At 40.4% G+C, this 21189-nt stretch overlaps 1 protein-coding gene across 1 annotated transcript; it reads left to right on the top strand.

Moving 5' to 3' along the window:
* The first annotated feature begins 3060 nt into the window (after positions 1-3060).
* LOC4335522 (tau-cadinol synthase) lies at positions 3061-8910 on the top strand. Its single transcript, XM_015779685.3, has 7 exons — positions 3061-3426; positions 4134-4392; positions 4887-5265; positions 6034-6252; positions 6705-6840; positions 7144-7392; positions 8419-8910. The coding sequence occupies exons 1-7, from the start codon at positions 3157-3159 to the stop codon at positions 8710-8712; spliced, it is 1806 nt and encodes a 601-aa protein (XP_015635171.1). The 5' UTR covers positions 3061-3156; the 3' UTR covers positions 8713-8910.
* Positions 8911-21189: the final 12279 nt, after the last annotated feature.

Genomic DNA, 21189 nt, shown 5'->3' with positions numbered 1-21189 from the left:
TCATTCACAACATCACAAATATATTCACAATATTGATTCACAGGTTCATTGACAACATCGAGTCACATACTCATTCACAACATCACAGATTCATTCACAATATCGATTCATAGATTCATTCACAGATCAAAACATCCAAACCACAAATTAAAAAAAATAAAAAAAAATCGACTCACCGGCTGGCCTCCCATCCCGCCGTCGGCCGGCCACCCATCCCGGCGCTTCCCCTCCGGCCGGATCTGGGGGAGGGGAGGGTGAGGCCGCCGGCGACCGGCCTCCATCCCGCCGGCCTGCGCCGGGCCGCCGCCGGCTGTCCTCCATCCCGCCGCTTCCCCTCCGGCCGGATCTGGAGGAGGGGAGGGCGAGGCCGCTGGCGACCGGCCTCCATCCTGCCGGCCCGCGCCGGGCCGCTGCCGGCCGTCCTCCATCCCGCTGGCCCGCGCCCGGCCGCCATCCCGCCGCCGCCGACCGGCCGCCGCCAGCCCCAGCCCGCGCCTGGCCACCGCCAGCCCGCGCCTGGCCGGCCTTCATCCCGCCACCGCCGGCCGGCCTCCATCCCGCCGCCGTCGGCTGCCTCTGCAAGAGGAAGAGGGGGAGGGGAGGAGGAGAGGGGGTGAGAGAAGAGCAAGGGGAGAGGATGGAAGGAGATGGATGGAGAGGATGGAGATAAGGAATGAGAAGAAAAGGAGATAAGGATGGGAGATGGAGAGAGAGGGGCTACGCATGCGCTTGTGCATGGGCTGATGCGTACGCTTTATTCCCGGTTGATGTTAGCAACCGGGATTAAAGATCCCTGGGATCTTTAGTCCCGGTTGGTGGGACTAAAGATATCGGGGGGCCTGACAAGGCCTGACAGATATAGAACCGGGACTAAAGATCAAATATGCCCGCTCTAACCACCAACCGGGTCTTTAGTCCTGGTTTTTAGTGGAACCGAGACTATTGTGTATTTCGGGCGACCGACCAATGATGGTTTCTCCACCAGTGATATAAACTATACCAAAATTAATATTCTAAATTACTTGTATGATTGACAATCATGCAACAATAAGTTGACTACTGATGTTTCAAAAGTTAATTGAACCATACATCAATGACTAGTATAGAAAAAGACATGCACTGATATTCTAAGCTTGAAATTTTGACCAGGTGGTGCTTCTTCAAAACATTGAACATTTCTGGCTCTACTACTACAAGCACGCGCGTACGACGTTTTGAACATACTGTATGGGTCTAAACATTTACCCCGGGAACACGCAACGGTTGAACAATGAGATAAATTCATTAAGGTAAACCCAGCCAAAGACAAATTTCAGTCACTGAACAAACACAAAAACATTTATAAAACTACAACAAAACATCTTAGAAAGATAATAACCACAAGGTGAGATGATAAGGAAACTACACGTTCAATGACGGGACTCAGGTTTGAATCTATAAGCCACACGGCCATATTTCGCACGTAAAATTGCGTGATGCCCACTAAAAAACGAAATAACCTGCAATTTCTATGGAGACAAAGTTGCAGGCCGGTCGGCAAACGCTAGTGTAAACAGATGATGGGCCGCTAGCATAAATGTTTTATGTAGTAGCGTAAGGCAGGGGCAGATCACCAAAAAAATGGCGATTGCACGCATGCACCTGTAGTTGGATGGAAACCGTCGCGCGCGCCTATCCTCGCGATCAACTCCTCGTTTTCCTCTTCGCGCCGCCGCCCTCATTAGCTGAATCATATTTTCACCATGCGCCCACGCCAGTTAGTCACCGCGCACGGGCAAGGAGACTGAGAGCCGAGAGGAGAGCTGCGCTGCACCGGCAGACCACGAAGTCACGAATGAGTGGAGCACCAAGCCACCGACCACCTTCGCCGCCCGACACCCTGCCGACCATCACCTTGAATGGACAATAGGTAAAGTTCCCCATCTTATTCTATTGATGAAATGTGCTTTATGGTGATAAAAAGATAGCATTGCTGCTATGTGGCGAATGTGTTTGATGATTTCACTATTCTCATCTCAAAATAATGTACTACATCTGCACATCTTTGATGAGCACCTTAATGTCTTTATCTCGGAAACAAATTCATATGAATTCTGAACCTTCTCGATATTAGTCCCATACATAGTCGATGTAATGAAGTGGATGAATAAAATATAATGAACACTTTCATGGTCAATAGAGACATAAACCCGAAAAGAAAAATAGTAGTATGGCAATTTTCTTCAAATTTTTATAGCCATATAAGATTCTTTGTGTTAAAATTTTACTTAATTACTAATTTTATATGTTTTAAGATGTTTTGTAGTATATCATAGTATACTTTTGGTCTATATTATTTATATTTGCATTGTATATATTAGCATCGTTATATTTACTACGTGTAGAAAAAAAAATTTGGATCGGACCACCCATATCCTAAATCATAGATCTGCCACTAGTGTAAGGACATGTTTAGCACATCTCTAGCCAAGCTGAAGCCTAATCAAACAGTTTCAGCTTCAACCAAAATAGAGTAGAGATGGCTAGGGTACAGCTCTCAGAAAATGAACTAGGGATATGTGACTGGGTCTAAGTTGTTCTATAATTTCAATCCAAACAAAACTAGTTAAATTTAGAAGTTAAGCCCTACCAAACAAGTGAACCCTAATTTCCAGGTGGCAAGGAGAACTAGTGCTAGAACACGTGCAAGACGACGAGAAAGAACAACCGAGACACATAGAGGATATTTGGTGCTGCGATCTAGCTGCTGCCCCATCTTTCTTGTGGTTTTCTTAAAAATGGAACTCGCAGGATGCAGGAACAAGCGTCGATCGGTATAATACGAAATCCGCACACACTAGGTGCGTGCATACAAAGGTTTTCTGTCCTGTATGGGGCGACGGCCGACGCCGCCGCTGACACAGTCTCCAGTCAGAGAACGTTTTCAGACCGATGCTGAAAAACGTTTGTTAGCAGCCACGTACTGTGCATATGGTTTGACGACGGGCGCCATCTACTGAAGTTGGTTTCGTACTGTTCCATGCTTATTTATATATATCCAATTCCAAATTGGAGCAGCAGAGCAAACATTGCAAACACACATTCATACCAATTCTCTCGCTGATCCTCCGATCAATCTTGTAGCAAAAAGGTTCGAAATTTTCAGGGAAATTAACCATGTCGTCGCATTGCCTCCGTTTCCTCTCCCACGGTCCGGTACAAACTATGGCGGTCGCCGTGCCGTATGTTTTGCGTGTCCGTCCGAACCGTGCTTCGTTTCGGCGAAGTAGAACAGCGCTGCGAGGACGTGCAAGCATCGTCGGCACACCCGTCGGCATACCGTCCGGAGAGGATGAAATAATCGCTGCTGCTGGAAAGGAGGCTTCTGGTTTTGAGCCGTCTGTGTGGAGGGATTTCTTTATCAACTACGAGCCAAAACCATTGCAGGCATGTATATATATATGTAATACATTTATATATTTACATCTTTCTATGTTTAATTATCTTAATTATGATAAAAAAACTGATGAACTAATATTAATCCAATTAAAGATTTTGTTGTTATCATAAAAATAAAAAAAACAAGGTAGTGGGTATTTTAATCATGGCTTACACTTTCAGGAAGGTCGAAATTTCGGTGACCACCGAAAATTTCATGAATTTCACGATTTTAAAACCTTTTTGCACGAAATTATTTCAAATTTTAATAAATTTTGACTGAATTTGAACAAAATTTAACCAAATTCACAAAATTTTGATAAGATACAGAAAAAAACATGCGAGATAGTTGCTTACCGGGGTAAGGGCAGTCCGACTTTTCAATCCCTGCATGTTAATGCATTTACGTACAAGCTACAAGTAGTTAATTTAGATTGGCATGCACTGCTCCCTTGGTCTTTATTATTATAAGTTCTTGATCTATCGTGTATCATATTTGATGTTGTTATTGTAGTTAATTTTATCTTGTTTCTATAAGCCATTGGTTATCTAACAAGAGTTTTGTGATTATTTACAACAACTCCACTGGAACCACAAGTTTTTTTTTTACAAAAGAGGAAACCATTATGTTGAAAGTGTTGTTCTTAATTTCCAATATATTTTGTTCTGGTAGATTGGTTTTGTAACGATTCAAATTGATGCATGCAAGTAAGCAGAGATCAGAGGGATGGATGGTGGAGAGGGCTGAAAAGCTGAAGGACGATGTCCGCACAATGTTTGAGACATGCGACAGCACAGAGGGAAGGTTGCAGTTAGTAGATGCAATCCAACATCTCGGAATAGATCACCTCTTCAAAGAAGAGATAGAATACTCACTAAGTGAAATCAATGCAAGTGAATTCATTAGCTCTAGCCTCCATGATGTTGCTCTGCGGTTTCGTTTGCTTAGGCAGCATGGCTTTCATGTATCTCCAGGTATCAATCTCTATTACAAATTTTGAACTAGGAGTTTATCGTACTTGCATTTTACCTATTTCGGACATAGCCAAGACATTTTTTTATCATTTTGTAGCAGTTCATTAGAATTGCATTTATCATTTTAGGTCACAATCACAATGTTTTTCTTTATTGATCCAAAACAAAACATCAGAACACAAACAAATAGAAATGTATATTGAAATGAAGCTGGAAGTTATGGAGCCTAGAAAAAAAAACTATTCAGTTTAACACCCACAATCTAAATTAGGGTTGTTTTGTCTCCCATGTATATGGCACTGATATGCCACTTATGATAATTTAGGTAGGTTCGTGCTAAATAGTCACTTAAAATCGTTAAATGGAAGGAATATAAATTGTATTTTTTTCCATATTAAAAGTATTTTTGCTTATATGAAAGGACAAACTTTTCATATAATGGATAGTTAGATCCACTCTTATATTACTTATAAATTAAGCAATATATTTTGCAGATGTATTCAACAAATTCAAAGGCGATGATGGGAGGTTTGTTAGTGGAATAACTAATGACCCAAGGGGCTTATTAAGTTTATACAACGCAGCCCATCTTCTCACACACGATGAGCCAGAACTTGAAGAAGCCATCTCTTTTGCAACGCAACATCTTGCATCATTGAGTAGTGGAACTGATCTCAATCCACATCTAATTGATCAAATCAATCGTGCCCTTGATGTACCATTACCAAGGACGTACAGAAGAATGGAAACTTTGTGCTATATGCCGGAGTATAGACAAGAAGAAGGGCACATTCCCATTCTTCTAGAACTTGCAATGCTGGATTTTAACCTTCTGCAGCATGTCCACTTAAAGGAGCTTAAAGCTATTTCTGAGTAAGCATGTTTCTTATATATATATTTATATCTATGATGTCCTAACAGTACTATAAAAACTTGTGCCGACCCATATTCTCTAAAATCTGAAATTTAATGGAGCTAGGGATTGTTTTGAGATATGATAAGTGCAAAATTATCTTGTAAACACATTTTTGGAGCATTCTAATTTAGCTAGATGTGGAAAGACATTTTTCATGTCATTTACCTCCATAGAGGCATCTTTAGGATCTTCATAGTGGAAAGAAACTTAAAATAACTCAAGAATCCAAGATGTGAGCTAGGTGGATCAGAGTGGGATGTTTTCAATGTCTGGATAATGTTGTGTTCTTGTTTTTTGTGCACGTTCTGTAACATATCAAGAAAACTAACAAGACGACAGCAAGGTGACATATAAGTTTTTATTTCATTATTGTTTTCATTTCACTATTGTTTGCAATGCAGTAGAACTGTTTAATGGCACCATAAAATGCCTCCACCATTTCCTGACAAAAAAGTGAAAAAAATAGAATGCGGCAAGTGTACTCATTTATTAAATGTATCTATTTTTATGAATCTCATAAGGTGCTATAAACTATTGTCTACTGCAATCTAGACAGCACAAACATACATACACTATATAAGTCAAATACCTTTATATTTTAGGAGAAATATATGTTTGATAAGTATGTATTCTCCATATTAATCTGTTGCAATAGTCGATGCTCCTAACTTATCTTCAACAGACTACTAGCATGCACCTAAAATCCTGAATCACTTAAATTTCAGGTGGTGGAAAGATCTTTATGGATACATGGGTTTAAGTTACATTAGGGATCGCGTGGTGGAGTCCTACGTTTGGTCCTATGTTGTGTTCTACGAGGAAGACTCAGCGCTTGCACGAATGATCTTTACCAAGATAATTGCATTCATAATCCTTATGGATGACACTTATGATTCCTATGCCACGATCCAGGAATGCAGGAAGCTGAATGAAGCCATCCAAAGGTTTGTTTAATATGTTAAACTAAGTGAAATATCCTATGAAACTGACCAATTTAGTGACATTAAGAGAACCGCTCCATAAACTATGTTCGATGTTCTAAAAGTTCCTAAAATAGAAGAGGTGATATATAAAAGCATGTCATAATTTAAGATCTAGATCAATCCATTTGATGGATTGAAATTTACAAATAGAGGAGTGAAAAGAGGCAAAACAAAATAAATTGAAGTATTTTTTTTCTGTATTTACCATTGTATTTTATGAATTTCATTTGTACCAAACTGAATCGATTCTGAGCTGAAATGCTGACATGATTGTGTGATATCACCTCTTCTGTGTGAAGTAATTTCTACGTAACTTCTAGAACTTCGGGAGTGTTTCCATGATTTTTCTGCTGAACTATAATGGATATATGCGAATAATTTTAATCCAAATTACAAACTTCCCTTATTTGCAGATGGGATGAGAGCGCTACCGCATTCCTACCAGAATACATTAAGAAGTTCTACAGTGCACTGTTAAAAACCTTCAAGGAGTTTGAGATTCATGTGGAGGATGATGGCCAATACCGAATTGATCACACAAAAAAAGCTGTACGTTTAGTAGCGTTTACTCCCTCATTGTTATATTTATACTGCAAATGTTACTCCTGTATATTGAACTTTTCTTTAACGCAGCCTTCAAATTCTTGGGTTTATGTTGGTTATGTCTGTTAATTTATAGAGTAGTTTTGTCGCACTAATTGCATTTGATTGGGCACAAGAACATAGGAACTAGTACAAACCCCGCATGTTGCAGTGAAAACAAAAAAAAGGTGGACGGCATTTTCTTTTTGCTGAAAACAGCACTATTATATATTGCTAGTATAGTGGCTAATTTCCTTAACATGTATGTAGTTCCAAAATCTATCTGCTTATTATCTTCAAGAAGCGGAATGGTCATATCAGAATTACAAGCCAAGCTTTGAAGAGCAAGTGGCTTTGTCTACGGTAACCTCAACCGTGCCACTACTATGTGTGTCTACTACAGTCGGTCGAGGTGATGCACTAACGAACGAAGCATTTGAGTGGGCAGCAAATGATATTGGTGCCAAAATAGCGTGTGCAAAGATAACACGTTTCATGAATGACATTGCGGCATTTAAGGTACAAGTTAATTACTTGGATTGGTCCTTAATTAGTGAATGTAACATTTTAACAATATAATGCACATCACACTGTTTATTCGTAGAGTTCATAATTTATTCTTCATTTTAAAATTTTTTATCGTTCTAGTTTTGTCCTAAATCAGACATTGCAATCTTTAACCATCAAGTTCATGAAATTTGTGTAGTTTCACATAATAAAATTTATGTTTTTAGATTCACCATGAGCAATACATTCATAGTATATAACTCGCATATTGATAAACTATACAACTTTGTAGAAATTGATGGTCAAAGATATAAATATTTGACATAGGATACAATTATAATGACAAAGAGATTGAATCGGAAGGAGTATTAAGTTTATAACACAAATTGATGAGAAAGGTAGAGATCAACACATATGACATAGACATTGTCAAAATGGAACAGATACCGTACTGATTTATCACATCTACATTACAAAAGTATAAGAGGAGTATAGAATTATTAGTTTGGCCTGCTTTGGAGTATGGAATGCGGAAACATATCCTATGCACACAAGGCTCCTCGTGTGCACACCATACACACTAACTAAAAAGTATCCCAAAAAATTTTAGAAAAACTGTATATGTACTTTTAGTAGTATTATGACAATGTGTAAAGTCTCATTTTCAAATTCGTTATATATTAGGATCAACAAAAAAGATAAAAATATGACAGATTTATACTCTCAAAACTATCATAAAACTATCATAAATTTTATCATTTTTATCATGTTAAGACTTTGCACATAAGTATTTGTACTTTCTTTTCTAGATTTGTTGGTGAAATTTGTTAGTTAGTGTGTACAAGAGAAGCATGTGTGCATAGAATATGTTCCCATTGAATGGAAGAACTTTTCCGTAAAATGCAAGAATTGAATTGAATTTTGTAAAATTCATGAATTCAACATTAACACGAGCACTACTTAGTTACTCTCTAAAACATACTGAAAACAAACATTTCAAAAAAAGTAACCAACTTATGTTCCAAACATGACAAGCAGCGTGGAAGAAAGAACAGGGGGGACGTGGTGAGCACAGTGGAGTGCTACATGAATGAGAACAAGGTCACAAGCGAGGGCGCCTTCACCAAGATCGACTTGATGATAGAAGATGAATGGAGGACGATCAACCAGGCTCTCTGTGAACATCGTGAGCTCCTCCCAGCAGTGCAACAAGTGTTGAATTTAGCTATTTGCGCGACATTCTTTTACGGGAAGAGAAAGGACGCCTACACATTCTCCACACATCTTCAGGAGACAGTTGAGAGTCTCTTTGTTAGGCCAGTTTCTATCTAGACGATACTAATCAATTTTTAGCCAACAGATATATAGATAATGCCTGGGAGTTGGCACATGAGAAGCAGGAGTACATTCCAGTAGTGTAATACCATTTTTTTAAAAATAAGTGTAATACCGATTTGCTTTGTACACAAAATTTGGTTGAATTAGTAAATATATAGTGTTTGGTACTTGAATTGTTCAGAAGCAATGTCACCATATGAATCTCTAGGGATTTGTTTTGGTTATCTCTATTGATCAACTGGTATTGCAGCGAACAAGGGAGTAGTTAATGCAGAGTGGATTTATTTGATTGTCTGATTGCGCAAGTGTCAACAACGCTGACAATGGCACCATGGCAGCTTTGGGTCATATTACGCTATGTTTTGTCTTCAGTTTGTTAACAGGTTGATAGCTATGAGTAAATATTATCACATGATTGCCAATGGTAATTACAGGAAAAAATGATTTATTTCCTTGACCAAGAGGTAGGAAAGATACAGCGGCGGAGCCAGCGTGGGGGCGGAGCGGGCTTCAGCCCCCACTACCCTGCTGGACTCCATGGAGTTGTTAGGGAGGAGAAGGGGGGAAAGGAGGGAGAGGAAGAAGAAAATGGGGGGAGAGAGGGGGCTGGAGGAGGAAGAAGAAGGCTAAGCCCCCCCCCCCCCCCGGTCTCCTCCAAACCTAGCTCCGCCCCTGGAAAGATAGAAGGGAATGTAGCTCTCAAATACTACATCACCAATTTCTAATTTCAACTTTTTGGCCAACCTGAGGATTCTCATTTTACACTAGATGAATCTAGAATAGATATATCTCAGGTGACAGTGTCAGAAAATGAATTCCTAACGACACATTTTTTGGAAGAGGAGATCCAAGGACCTGTGTTTGGGACGGAACATAACAAGGCCCCTTTGGGCTGGATTTGGTCTACCTCTTTGGACTTTCATCTAATGATTCAGCCCCAAAGTCCTTCATTTCCTTTCCCTTGTTTCATGGAACTTTTTCTGCTTGTTGCCTGGAATATTTGGAAGGAAAGGAATGGTCTAATTTTTCAGGGCAATCAGCCTTCAGTTTCTTCTTGGAAGAAAAATTTGAAGTCAGATCTGAGTCTACATTTAACTAGACTGAAGGAGGTGCATAGACCTTTAGTGCAATCACGGATTATGCAGTTGTAATAATTATTTTTCTAGTTTTTTTTCTCTTGCCTTTGTAAATAACTAAATACTCCCTTTCCTTTAATATATTCCGTGGGGGCCTCCCTCACCGTGTTTTGATAAAAAAAACATAACAAGGCCCCTAGACCAGATGGTTTTCTAGCGGAGTGTTGGTATTACTTAACGATATTACTAGAAATATAATTCTCAGCAATGGCGCAGAAATACTTCTGGTATATTATGGTTACAGAGTTCATCCGCAAGCACACGGATATACCATTGTATCATTTCACCCGAGAGTATTCTAAGGGTATCATATTTATTTTATCCCGTGGGAAGATCATGTAGAGAGAACTCAACTAATAATTTATATATTACTTGTGATAATCATATTCTAAGCAAGAGTTAAGATAATCCAAGGGTAGAGTGACACACAAGCATTAACTACTCATTCTCATAATATATTATCTAAGCTAAGTGGAAAGAAAAGAGAAAGAAAATCTATTCCTATACTTCTAATATACATAGTATACATACATTCTAGATAACTGATATACTAGCTAATACCCTCTATCCAATGCCCTCCTGGTACTTCGAGAAGCCACACCTGACTGCCGAGTTCCTTACGACAGCCCGTCATGACCATACAACCGGGGCTAAATATGGAGGAATACCCTCCCTAGGGAATTAACTTAGGATCATATACCGGCGCGGAGGAATACTCGTACTGAGCTGTCACCATCAGCGTCCCACCTCTTATACGCAATATATAACCCCAAATAATGATATCCCGTAATCTAGACACCACGTCTAAACTACTAGATACTACTCTAATATCATCGTCATGACATAGAGTAATTGCATAAGCAAACATTATACCCGCACCAAAGCATCTCCCAGATAAGCTAGCCGTATATTTAGTATAACATGAATATAATGTAAAGTAGGTACTCATATACTCGGAAAGTATTACAATACCATAAATGTATTTAGAAGAGTTTTCTAATAAAAGTACACAGCTTACAAAAGAGAAGAGAAAAGCTAATAGAGCCATACCCGAACTCTTCCGAAGGCTTCCGGACTCCTGATTTCTACTCTATTTCTATTCCACCAGCTTGATAGTACTAAACTAAACTTGAGAGAAATGAGATAGATATTGCTTGAGGTGTGTGAGTGAAGTGAGGATGAGAGCTCCTTTTATAGCCTCCCAATGACGATTGTGACGGTTGGAATGGTTGGTAATACCATCCAACCATCATTGGGGAGCAATCTCAGCCGTCCAAGGGAACCCTGGATTAAACGGAGCTGCGGGGGGTTCGGCCGAACCATGGGCTGGGTCGACCTGGCCCAATTTCGGCAGTCAGCCTCCCCTTTTGCTTCACTTCGTAGACTTGTGAATTTTGGCCCAATTCGTCATGTCAATTCTGAGTTCTTGGCCCATTCATACATAAGTCTGGTTCTCGATATCGTCCGATTGATTTATTGTCTGTGTTGATGTCGATTCTCCTCCACTTTATTGTCATTCTCTGCAAAAGATTAGTATACCTACTACTAGTGCAATATTATTATTCTAACATATTTATGCATTGCAAGCATCACTAGTTCTCCTCTATTTTGGTAATATTGACAGTTGAAACTGATCGATAACGACCGTCAACACGGAGTTCTATAAAAAATTATGGGATATCATCAAGGTTGATCTGATGAATCTGTTCAAAGAACTCCATGCAGGAAATCTCCCACTATTTGGTCTCAACTTTGGTATAATAACACTCCTTCCGAAAGTACAAGAAGCAAATAAAATGCAACAATTCAGACCTATTTGTCTGTTGAATGTAAGCTTTAAAATATTCACGAAGGTCACGACAAACAAAATTAATTATGTGACAGACCGTGTGGTGAGCCCTACACAAGCTGCCTTCATGCAAGGATGTAACATTCTTGAAGGTTTTGTTGTTCTTCATGAGATAGTACATGAACTGCATCGTAAGAAGCTGAATGGGGTTATCTTCAAAGTTGACTTTGAGAAAGCCTATGATAAAGTCAAATGGCCTTTTTTGTTGTAAACCTTATGGATAAAAGGATTTTCGCCCAAGTGGATCTCTTGGGTCGAATCTTTTGTTTCAGGAGGGAGTGTGGCTTTAAAAGTCAATGGTGAAGTTGGACATTTCTTCCATACTAAGAAAGGTTTATGACAAGGAGACCCCTTATCACCAAAGCTCTTTAATATCATAGCTGACATGTTTGTTGTTCTAATCGAAAGAGCCAAAGCAGGTGGGTAAATTATGGGAGTAGTGCCGCATCTCATTGATGGTGGTCTCTCCTGTCCTACAATATACCGATTATACGCTTCTCTTTATGGAACATGACTTGGAGAAAGCTCGCAACATGAAACTATTGCTTTATGCTTTTGAGAAACTATCGGGTCTTAAGATAAACTTCCATAAAAGTGAATTATATTCCTTTGGTGAAGCTGAAGCCTTTGGAAAAGAATACACTAAACTATTCGGTTGCTCCATAGGTGAATTTCCTATTAGGTACTTGGGTATCCCAATACAATATAAGAATCTAAGAAATGCTGAGTGGAATGTTGTGTGGAACAATTTGAGAAGCGACTTAGTAGCTGGAAAGGAAAGCTTTTATCTATAGGAGGATGACATAGTCTGATTAACTTAGTGCTTAGTAGCATCCCAATATATATGATGTCTTTCTCTGCAATACCAAAAGGGGTATGCAAAAAGTTGACTATTATCCCTCTAGGATTTATTGGCAGAGCGATGGCCAAAAAAGAAGTACCATCTCGCTAGATGCGACATTCTTTGCCGCCCTAAACACCAAGGGGGCTTTGGAATTCATGATCTGAAAATTAAAAATATAGCTTTACTTAGCAAGTGGTTATATAGGTTGCTTACTACAGATGGAATTTCGCAACAGCTAACACAAAATAAGTATCTGGGTTCACAACCTCTTTCTCAAGTTCGGTGGAAATCTGGGATTCACATTTTTGGCTAGCCTAATTCAGGTGAAACAAGACTTTTTCTGTTTCCGATCCTTTATAACTAAGGATGGATCCCCAAATAGATTATGGGAAGACAAATGGTTGTGAAATGCAAGCCTTCGAGAACAGTAGCATAGCCTTTACAATATTGTTAGACAAATGATTGGGAAATGCAACCCTGCGTACCCCTAAAATTTCACCCAATCCCTTCCATGCCCCTAAGATTTGCCCATTCCCTTCTATACCCCTAAATTTTAGTCTCGATCCCTTCTATACCCATTCCATTAGTTGACCATTAGTTGATCGTTAAATTCCTGTCATAAAGTCTATTTTGCCCTTTGCTATCAAGAAAATATAAATTTATGAAGTATATTGACGGAGTGTATAAATTTCTTGTATACGACTATTATATTTACGAGTTTATTTTATGAGATATTATTTAACAAATATAATAATTTAGTTTCGCCTCCCAGAAGGCAAAACAAATAATTTTTATCTATGATAAAATTTATTTTTAGATACTAAAAAATATTTTTTTACCATTAAAAATTGTATATATAGCATATTTTGTTATAGTAGTAAGACATTTTTATAACATAAATCTATTTATGTGCTAAATAAATAATTTTTAAAAACTAATAAATAGTTTTTTTATTTAATATCTAAAAATAAATTTTCATAAATATGACTTTGTTATGCAAAATATTATTTATGATAATTTATTTTTGTTATGCGAGATCAAAATTTTTTTGTTAAATAATATCTCACAAAATTAAGTCATATATATAATAGACGCATACAATAAATTTATACTATGCATCAATATGCTTCATAAATTTATATATTCTCGATACCAAAGGGCAAAATGGACTTTATGGTAGGAATTTAACTATAAACTAACTGTCAACTAACAGAAGGGGTATAGAAGGGATCAAAACTGGAATTTAGGGATATGGAAGGGAATGAGCAAGTCTTAAGTCTTAAGGGTATAGAAGGGATTGGACGAACTTTCAGTGGCACACAGGGAATTTTCTCCATAAACAAAGTACTGTTGCAGAGGTCTTTCAATCTGGCTCTCCATTCATTTCATGAAGAAGGGATTTAATTGGTTCAAAATTAGTAGCCTGGAATAACATATTACCACGGTTTGCTAATTCTAAACTAGGCCAGGAGCAAGATGAGTTCCGATGGAATTTGACCCCTAGTGGGCAGTTTACTGTGAAAACTCACTACTTGGCACTAGTTCATAGTGATGTCCCAAATATACAACAGACGCCTCTAGAAACTGAAGGTGGCACTGAAGGTCAAGATTTTTCTTTGGTACCTTCGTCGTGGAGTTGTACTAACCAAGGACAATCTAGCTAAACGTAATTGGCAAGGCAATCAAAATTGTTTTTTTGTCACAGCAAGGAGACAATTAAACACTTGTACTTTAAATGTCGTTTTGCTAACTTAGTTTGGTCAGTCATGATGAGGACACAACTAGCTCGGATATAACCATGACTACCTTATGTATTAATCAACGAAAGGTGCATATGTTCTACATTGGATTTACTTGTTATATATTTAAACAAACGTAACTACACAATGAGATTTGTGTGTTTTCGTTTGCAGAGGTACTTGCTTGGGCGAAGGAAAAGAGACCGAGCGCAACGAATGCAAGGATGATCAAAGAAGTTGATTGGGGACCAAACCAAGACCTTTTCCAAGTCTACTTCTACTTCACAACATAGTGTTTCACACATGTTTACTAGTTGACTTTGAAGAGTTCAAAAAGATTTACAACCCTATGTCATGATTTACAAGTACAATGTAGCAATCAACATAGTGTACTTGTTGGTCGCTTTGGTTATGCAGAAATGATATGGTTTTGGACAGAAAAGTTATTTCTTTTGTGCAAGTTGTTTATTTAGTTATCCATTGGCTGTCCATTTGGTTTATACTGCAGAAACCGGGTTTGCAGGATTTGGTTACTATGGGTTGTCTATGCTTAGATCAGCAGCGGGTCAGGGAGGTTTTTACCGAGGGACATGTGCAGTGATTTTGTCTTAGATTTAATGGCCTATAACCGTGTGCATCCTAGTTATGCAGAGGCTGGAAGTGTGCTCAGTGATTTGGTATCATCTTGATGTAATGTCATGGCCGGAAAAATACCTTTTCCCAAATGCTAGTGTATTAATCCCCGTCCCAGGAAAAGCCGGGGTACACCACACAAACATGATCCAAAAGGGACATCTTTATTATATCGATAATATTTACATTATTACAACGGCACTTCATGCCTAACAATCAAAAATAAACAACAGCAGACTAGCAGGCCTATGGCTCCATCTTCACAGGTGGTCAACTGGGGTATAAGCCAGGACTCCACCTAGGACTTCTTCTTCAAAGCTTCTCTTACTGAAGGGGGGAAAGATAGAGCAAGAATGAGTACAACCACATTACTCAGCAAGCCACACCGGGAGATGCATGATTAATGCAAGGGGTAAAAGGGTTGATAATATAGGGGTTAAGTTTTGCAGTAAACAGCATTTAAAAGTTACTTAGTTGCTCAAAGCTATTTTGTAAACACGATTCTAAAGCTACACAATATTATTAATCAAGGCCGTGAACCCACACAAACCTGCCTTAACCCAAGGCCTACGATGATTCAGACCGAACTGGCAACCAGACCCAGGTCCCAGCTCGTCCCAAACCAACCCAGGCCAACCATTCCATATTTTAGTTGTTAAGCAAGTTTTAAGAATTAAACCGCTAACTTGGGTACATTACTAGGCTTGCCCATAACCAATGGCGCGACTATTCGAATAGATTATACTCTGATCAGAGGTGTACATCTTTACCCACAAGACACATCTTTACGCCGCAATCCAAGGCCGTGGAACCCGTCATAAAGAATGTGGCATAACCCCTTTACCCATCCTAGACAAAAACACCGACCCAACCTCGCCTACGGCCGGAATCCCGGGACAGGTAGGCCAGGATTGAGCCCCTAGCAGCAGAACACTGCCCCTATGCCATGACATCTCGACTACCGAGCCGCAGCCCTTGTAGCCTTCATTTGCCCTAGAGATGTCCATGAAGCCCTGACTTCGTCCATCTCTATCCGTGTCCTCTTGCCAGGACTAGACTGAGCACCGAGTTAAGCCTTACCCATTAGACATGTGGTTAGAAGACCCGAAGACCGGTCCTTATGGTGGCCGAGGTGCTCCTAGCAAAACCATGCACCTCGAGCCTAGCCTAAAACTATTTTGGGAGTTTTGAATAGAGAGGTTGAGTGTGTGTTCAATTCCATCACAAGCCAACCATTCCACAATGTCCAAATGATATAAAAACTCCCAAAATCTAAAGTTATAAAACCACCTAGTGTTGCCTAATTAATCAGCGAAGCATCTACCTAAATTCATACTAGTGGAACCATGAATAGAGTACCCACTAGTTGGGGTTTTGTTTTCCTAGGGTAAGCAAGGTGATAATAACAATTGCAATGATAAGGCTATAACAAGGATTAATAGGTAATGCTAAATAAAATAGTGATAACGCGGGAATTTAAATAAAGCGGTAATGCAATAATTTAAACCAAAATAATTTTATAAACTGGGATTCAATATGCTCAAGGATGATGCGACTTGCCTTGCTCAGAGAGAACGGCCTTCCAAACCTTTGGCGACGACCGCGAACCACACTTCGGGAACCTTCGAAACGATAGAAGCTACGCGGAGCACACAAGCAAAGCTACAAGCCTATAATAAAGCAATAACGATACATAAAAAGAAAGCACATGTTTCTTTAGGTTATAACAAACATTAAGAGACATGAACAGGTCGATTCAGAGTTCGTATGACCAAGATATGGTCATCCGAAGTTTAATGTTGTTATATGGAGATTCGCAGATTATTATAATTAGGCTTTGCAACTATAAAACAGGTGTAAGCGCTAGCCTGGAAAAGACAGGAAGACTGCGCTGTTGACATGCGGACCCCACATGTCAACCTAAAGGACCACGGTAGACCAGGTACGCAGGGACGGTCTACGGGTCGACGGAAGCGGACCCCGTATGTCTACCGAGGCGAGTGGCAGACAAACGGACTCCACTAGACACCACGCGGGCTGCACACGTGGAAACCACACGGCTACCGAGTGGGCACACTAACACGGTCACCACATGCACACACGAACGACTACCGACACTAGTACACAGGTACCGGGGTCGATAACCGCACAACGGGCACGGGGCGACACCGAAAGGACGAGGACGGGGCAGTGAGAGGATGGATACTTACCACCACGCTACGAGGCGTGGGAACGACAACGACAAACGGGCGCAGCGGAGACGGCTTGGGGACGACGGAGATGAACGGCGAGCCGGCGAGGGGACGACTTCGGTGGCGATCCTTGGACGAAAGCGTGACGAGGCAGGCACAATGCTTGATGACGCAGAGCCGAGGATGAAGATGACGACGGCTCTGCGACGCACTTGACGGAACGCCGGGGACGGACGAGATAGGCTTGACGGAGGGACGAATGCCACGATGACCGGGAACGACAAGAGGACGATGATGGCAGCCTGCAGTAGCTACACGGAGGCGAGGACGGCATGGAACACGCCGCTGCGATGCCGACGACGGTGGCGGCGCAGCGAGACGGCGAGCTGGCGAGGAGGAACGGCCGACCGGAGGAGTCGTCGACGAGGACGAACGGTAAAGATGACGACGGGGACACTGGCGGGGTAGGGGAGGCGAGGCCGAGGGTGACCTTGCCGCTGCGATGCCGGAGGAGGAAACGGCGACGTCGGCCGGCGCATGGGCACGGCGGAAGGGGCTGCCGGAGTGGGTGCCGACGAGACCGAGGGAAAGGCGGCACAGGCGATGGCGGTCTCCGGACGAATCTGAGGGCAGGCTGGGGTGGAGGTCGACGCCGCGGTGCCGGAGGAGGGGATGGCGACGTCGGCCGGCGCTCTGGCGCGGCGACCGGGGCGGCTGGAGGCTGCCGGCGGCATGGGAGAGAGAGGAGGATGGCGGGGAGAGGCGGTGCGGCCACGTGGGAGCTCAGGAAGAGGCTAAAACGAGAGAACGGACGGAGGGGTTTCCATTTTATAGGCGCGGGGAGGGAGCCGGCCACGGGAAGAGCAGGGAAAGGCGGCGGGAATGGCGGCCGGCGGTCATGGGAGAAGTTAGGGGAAATTGAAGAGGAAGGAAAGGGGATTAATTCCCCCTAATCAATTTGGAATGAAGGGAATTGATTCGCGCGGATTTGAGGGAGGAAAGGAGCTAGGGTTGCACGGGAGAGAGAGAGGAGGCGAGCGGGAGGAGGACGATGACCGGGGGTGGGACCCACGCGGTTGGGCGCAGTCAGCGTGCGTGCGGCGCGCGTGAGTGGGCAGGAAGGGAGCGGTAGGGCTGGGGTGGCGCGGCTTGGGCCAGGCGGCCGGCCCTGGAGGAGGAGAGGAGGGAGGGATGGCCCGAGAGAGAGAGGGGAGGAAAAAGAGAGGGACAGAAGTGAGACTTCGGACGTAGGCCGTGGGAGAGGAGGGAACTTTGGGATAGACTTGGCCCGAAGGAAAAGGAGGATTATTTTTAGTTTTCTTTTTAATAAACTTTCTTGATTGTTGTTGTTGCTTAATAATTATTTCTGATGTTCTGAAAATTCAAGTAAAATTTGAGGACTCCTTTTTGACCAAGGAGAATTTTTCTTGTACTTATTTTAAAGTTTGCCAAATTCTTTTCGAATTTTAATTAATTCTATTATTCCTTTTAGAGAATGATTTTTATTTCGGGATGAATTTATCAGGATGTGACATGTAATTGGCTGAGTTTAATAAAATCTTTCTTTATCTTAAAAAATATATTTGAAGGGAGTACCGTTATATCGGAAAGTCTAATGCGCGAACAGCAGTACTACTCCATACTCATAAAGGAAGTCATATAGGACAATAGGACAATGTTTAAGTCAAACTTTAGGAATATAAATCATATAAATCATGAATAACTCTTAAGTTATTGAGTTTGAAAATGTAAAAATTATATGTATAGATTTGTCTTGAAAAATACTTTGATAAAAATATACATATATCACTTTTCAATAAATATTTTTATAGAAATAAGAAGTCAAAGTTGTGTTTTAGAGATCGTGTCGCTGTCCTAAACGACTTCCTTTACGAGTATGGAGGGAGGGAGTACGTCTGATCTTGTTTGGACTTTCTCGTTGGAGCGTTGGGTTTTCCGTTTTTTGTTCGGCTATCGTGTTAAAAAGATTTCCTCTTTTCTTTATCGGTATTATATTTCACTTTGGTCATAGCAATTCCCTATTTCTTTTTCTACAGCAGGCCGAACTCAGCCACATGGGCATCATAGCTCACATGTTCGAATTTTTCTTACAAAAATATTTGTCCATTTTGAATTAATTTATGTGTACATGGAAACAATGTATAAAAATATATATATAAAGTATTTATGTATAAACTTTTATACATATGAATGAATAGGTATAAATTCGTTCTCAATTTTACAAGTACAAAACTTATACATACAAAATTTATGCACAATTTTTTTATATGTACAAAGTATATACATATAAAATTTCTATGGATAAACATTTATATGTATAAAGTCTATCTATATGTTGTTTTTTTTCTACCGGGCACAACAGGCTGCTTATTATTGGGCTGAAGTCTTACAAAGCGGATTGACTGGGCTGTTTTTGAATCAGATAAGTGGGCTGCCTTTTGCCGGGTTCAATCCCCACGCGATCAACTGTTTAGTAGACCAACATATGCATTGCGATTTTGCTATATATTTATCGACAAATTTTCCCCCAAAAATTTGACAGATATAATTATAGTACAATCGTAGTGTAATTACACTGTAACTTGCATATAATTACACTGTAACTATAATGTAACTTGTATGAAACTTTCAAAAATCTCTCCGTAACATGTTATTTCGGTAAAATAGAGGTCGTGAGAACAAATTTTTTCACATATGTGTGTGCTATGATTTGTTTTCTTCCTCACCAAAACAAATCTTGTAATAGATCTAACGATTCAAAATTATGTGAAAGTTACATATAAGTTACACTGTAGTTACATGCAAATTACAGTGTAATTGCATATAAGTTACAGTGTAATTGCACTACGATTGTATTATAATTACATCTGTCAAATTTCAGGAGAAAATTTATCGACAAATGTATAGGTGGTCCCGGCACCATTGGATCCTTTGTCGACTGACTGGGGACAAGCCTCCTGGGAGCAATTATAAAAACAGTGACAAAGCAGCAATGAAAGGTTGTAACCAAAACCAGGTTCCATGGATGCTCGGTTGAAGCTGAGCAAGGACAGGCCTGGTGATTGAGTTGATAGTACTTGGGTTATGTTTAGATCCGGGGTGAAAAGTTTTGGCGTGTCACATCGGATATACGGACACACATTTGAAGTATTAAACGTAGAATAATAACAAAATAAATTACAGATTCCGCATGTAAACTGCGAGACGAATTTATTAAGCCTAATTAATCCATCGTAGCAAATGTTTACTGTAGCACCACATTGTCAAATCATGTAGCAATTAGGCTTAAAAGATTCGTCTCGTAATTTACTCGCAATCTGTCTAATTAGTTATTTTTTTTTATATTTAATACTCCATGAATGTGTTCAACCATTCGATGTAACAGGGTGAAAATTCTTTCCAGGGATCTAAACAGACCCTTGGTTCAGGAGCACTGTTTTATTCTACACTTTTCCATCTTTTATTTCCTCGTTTTCAGACACATGCTCTATGAACAGCTAAATGGTATGTTATTTTTGAAAAACCCTGTATAGGGAAGTTGCTTGAGAAAAATAATATTAATCTTTTTTTTAAGTTTGTTAGCTAATAATTAATTAAATGCGTGTTAATATGTTGCTTTGTTTTGCGGGCCGGCGGGGAAGGGTTCCAATCCCCCTTGCCGAGCTCAGCAGATTTGAGAAGAAGAGATGTCAAGAACTGCTATTGAGTACAAGTGACAGTGATATATATGACTAGGGATCTTGATAACAGGAAAAAGCACAACTGGAGTGCTCTTTACGATGGTAGGGAGTTTGCTTAGTTAGCAAATGTTAAAGCCTTATCTTCGTGTGAGGCCGAGTACATTGCGGCTACTACAACAGCATGACAAGGAATTTGGCTTAGCAGGTTGATTGCTGAAATACCAGGAGGCGAACCCGGTGGTGCTGTGCTGAAAACTGACAGCGAATCGGCTATAAACTTATACAAGAACCCGATGCTTCCTGATAGGAGTAAAAAGACTAATACCAGATATCACTTTATTCGAGAATTGTGTTGCTCAATGAGAGATAGAAGTGGA

Source organism: Oryza sativa, chromosome 4 (assembly GCF_034140825.1).
Source record: "Oryza sativa Japonica Group chromosome 4, ASM3414082v1".
NCBI lineage: Eukaryota > Viridiplantae > Streptophyta > Magnoliopsida > Poales > Poaceae > Oryza > Oryza sativa.
This window is presented reverse-complemented; position numbering and strand designations above follow the sequence as displayed.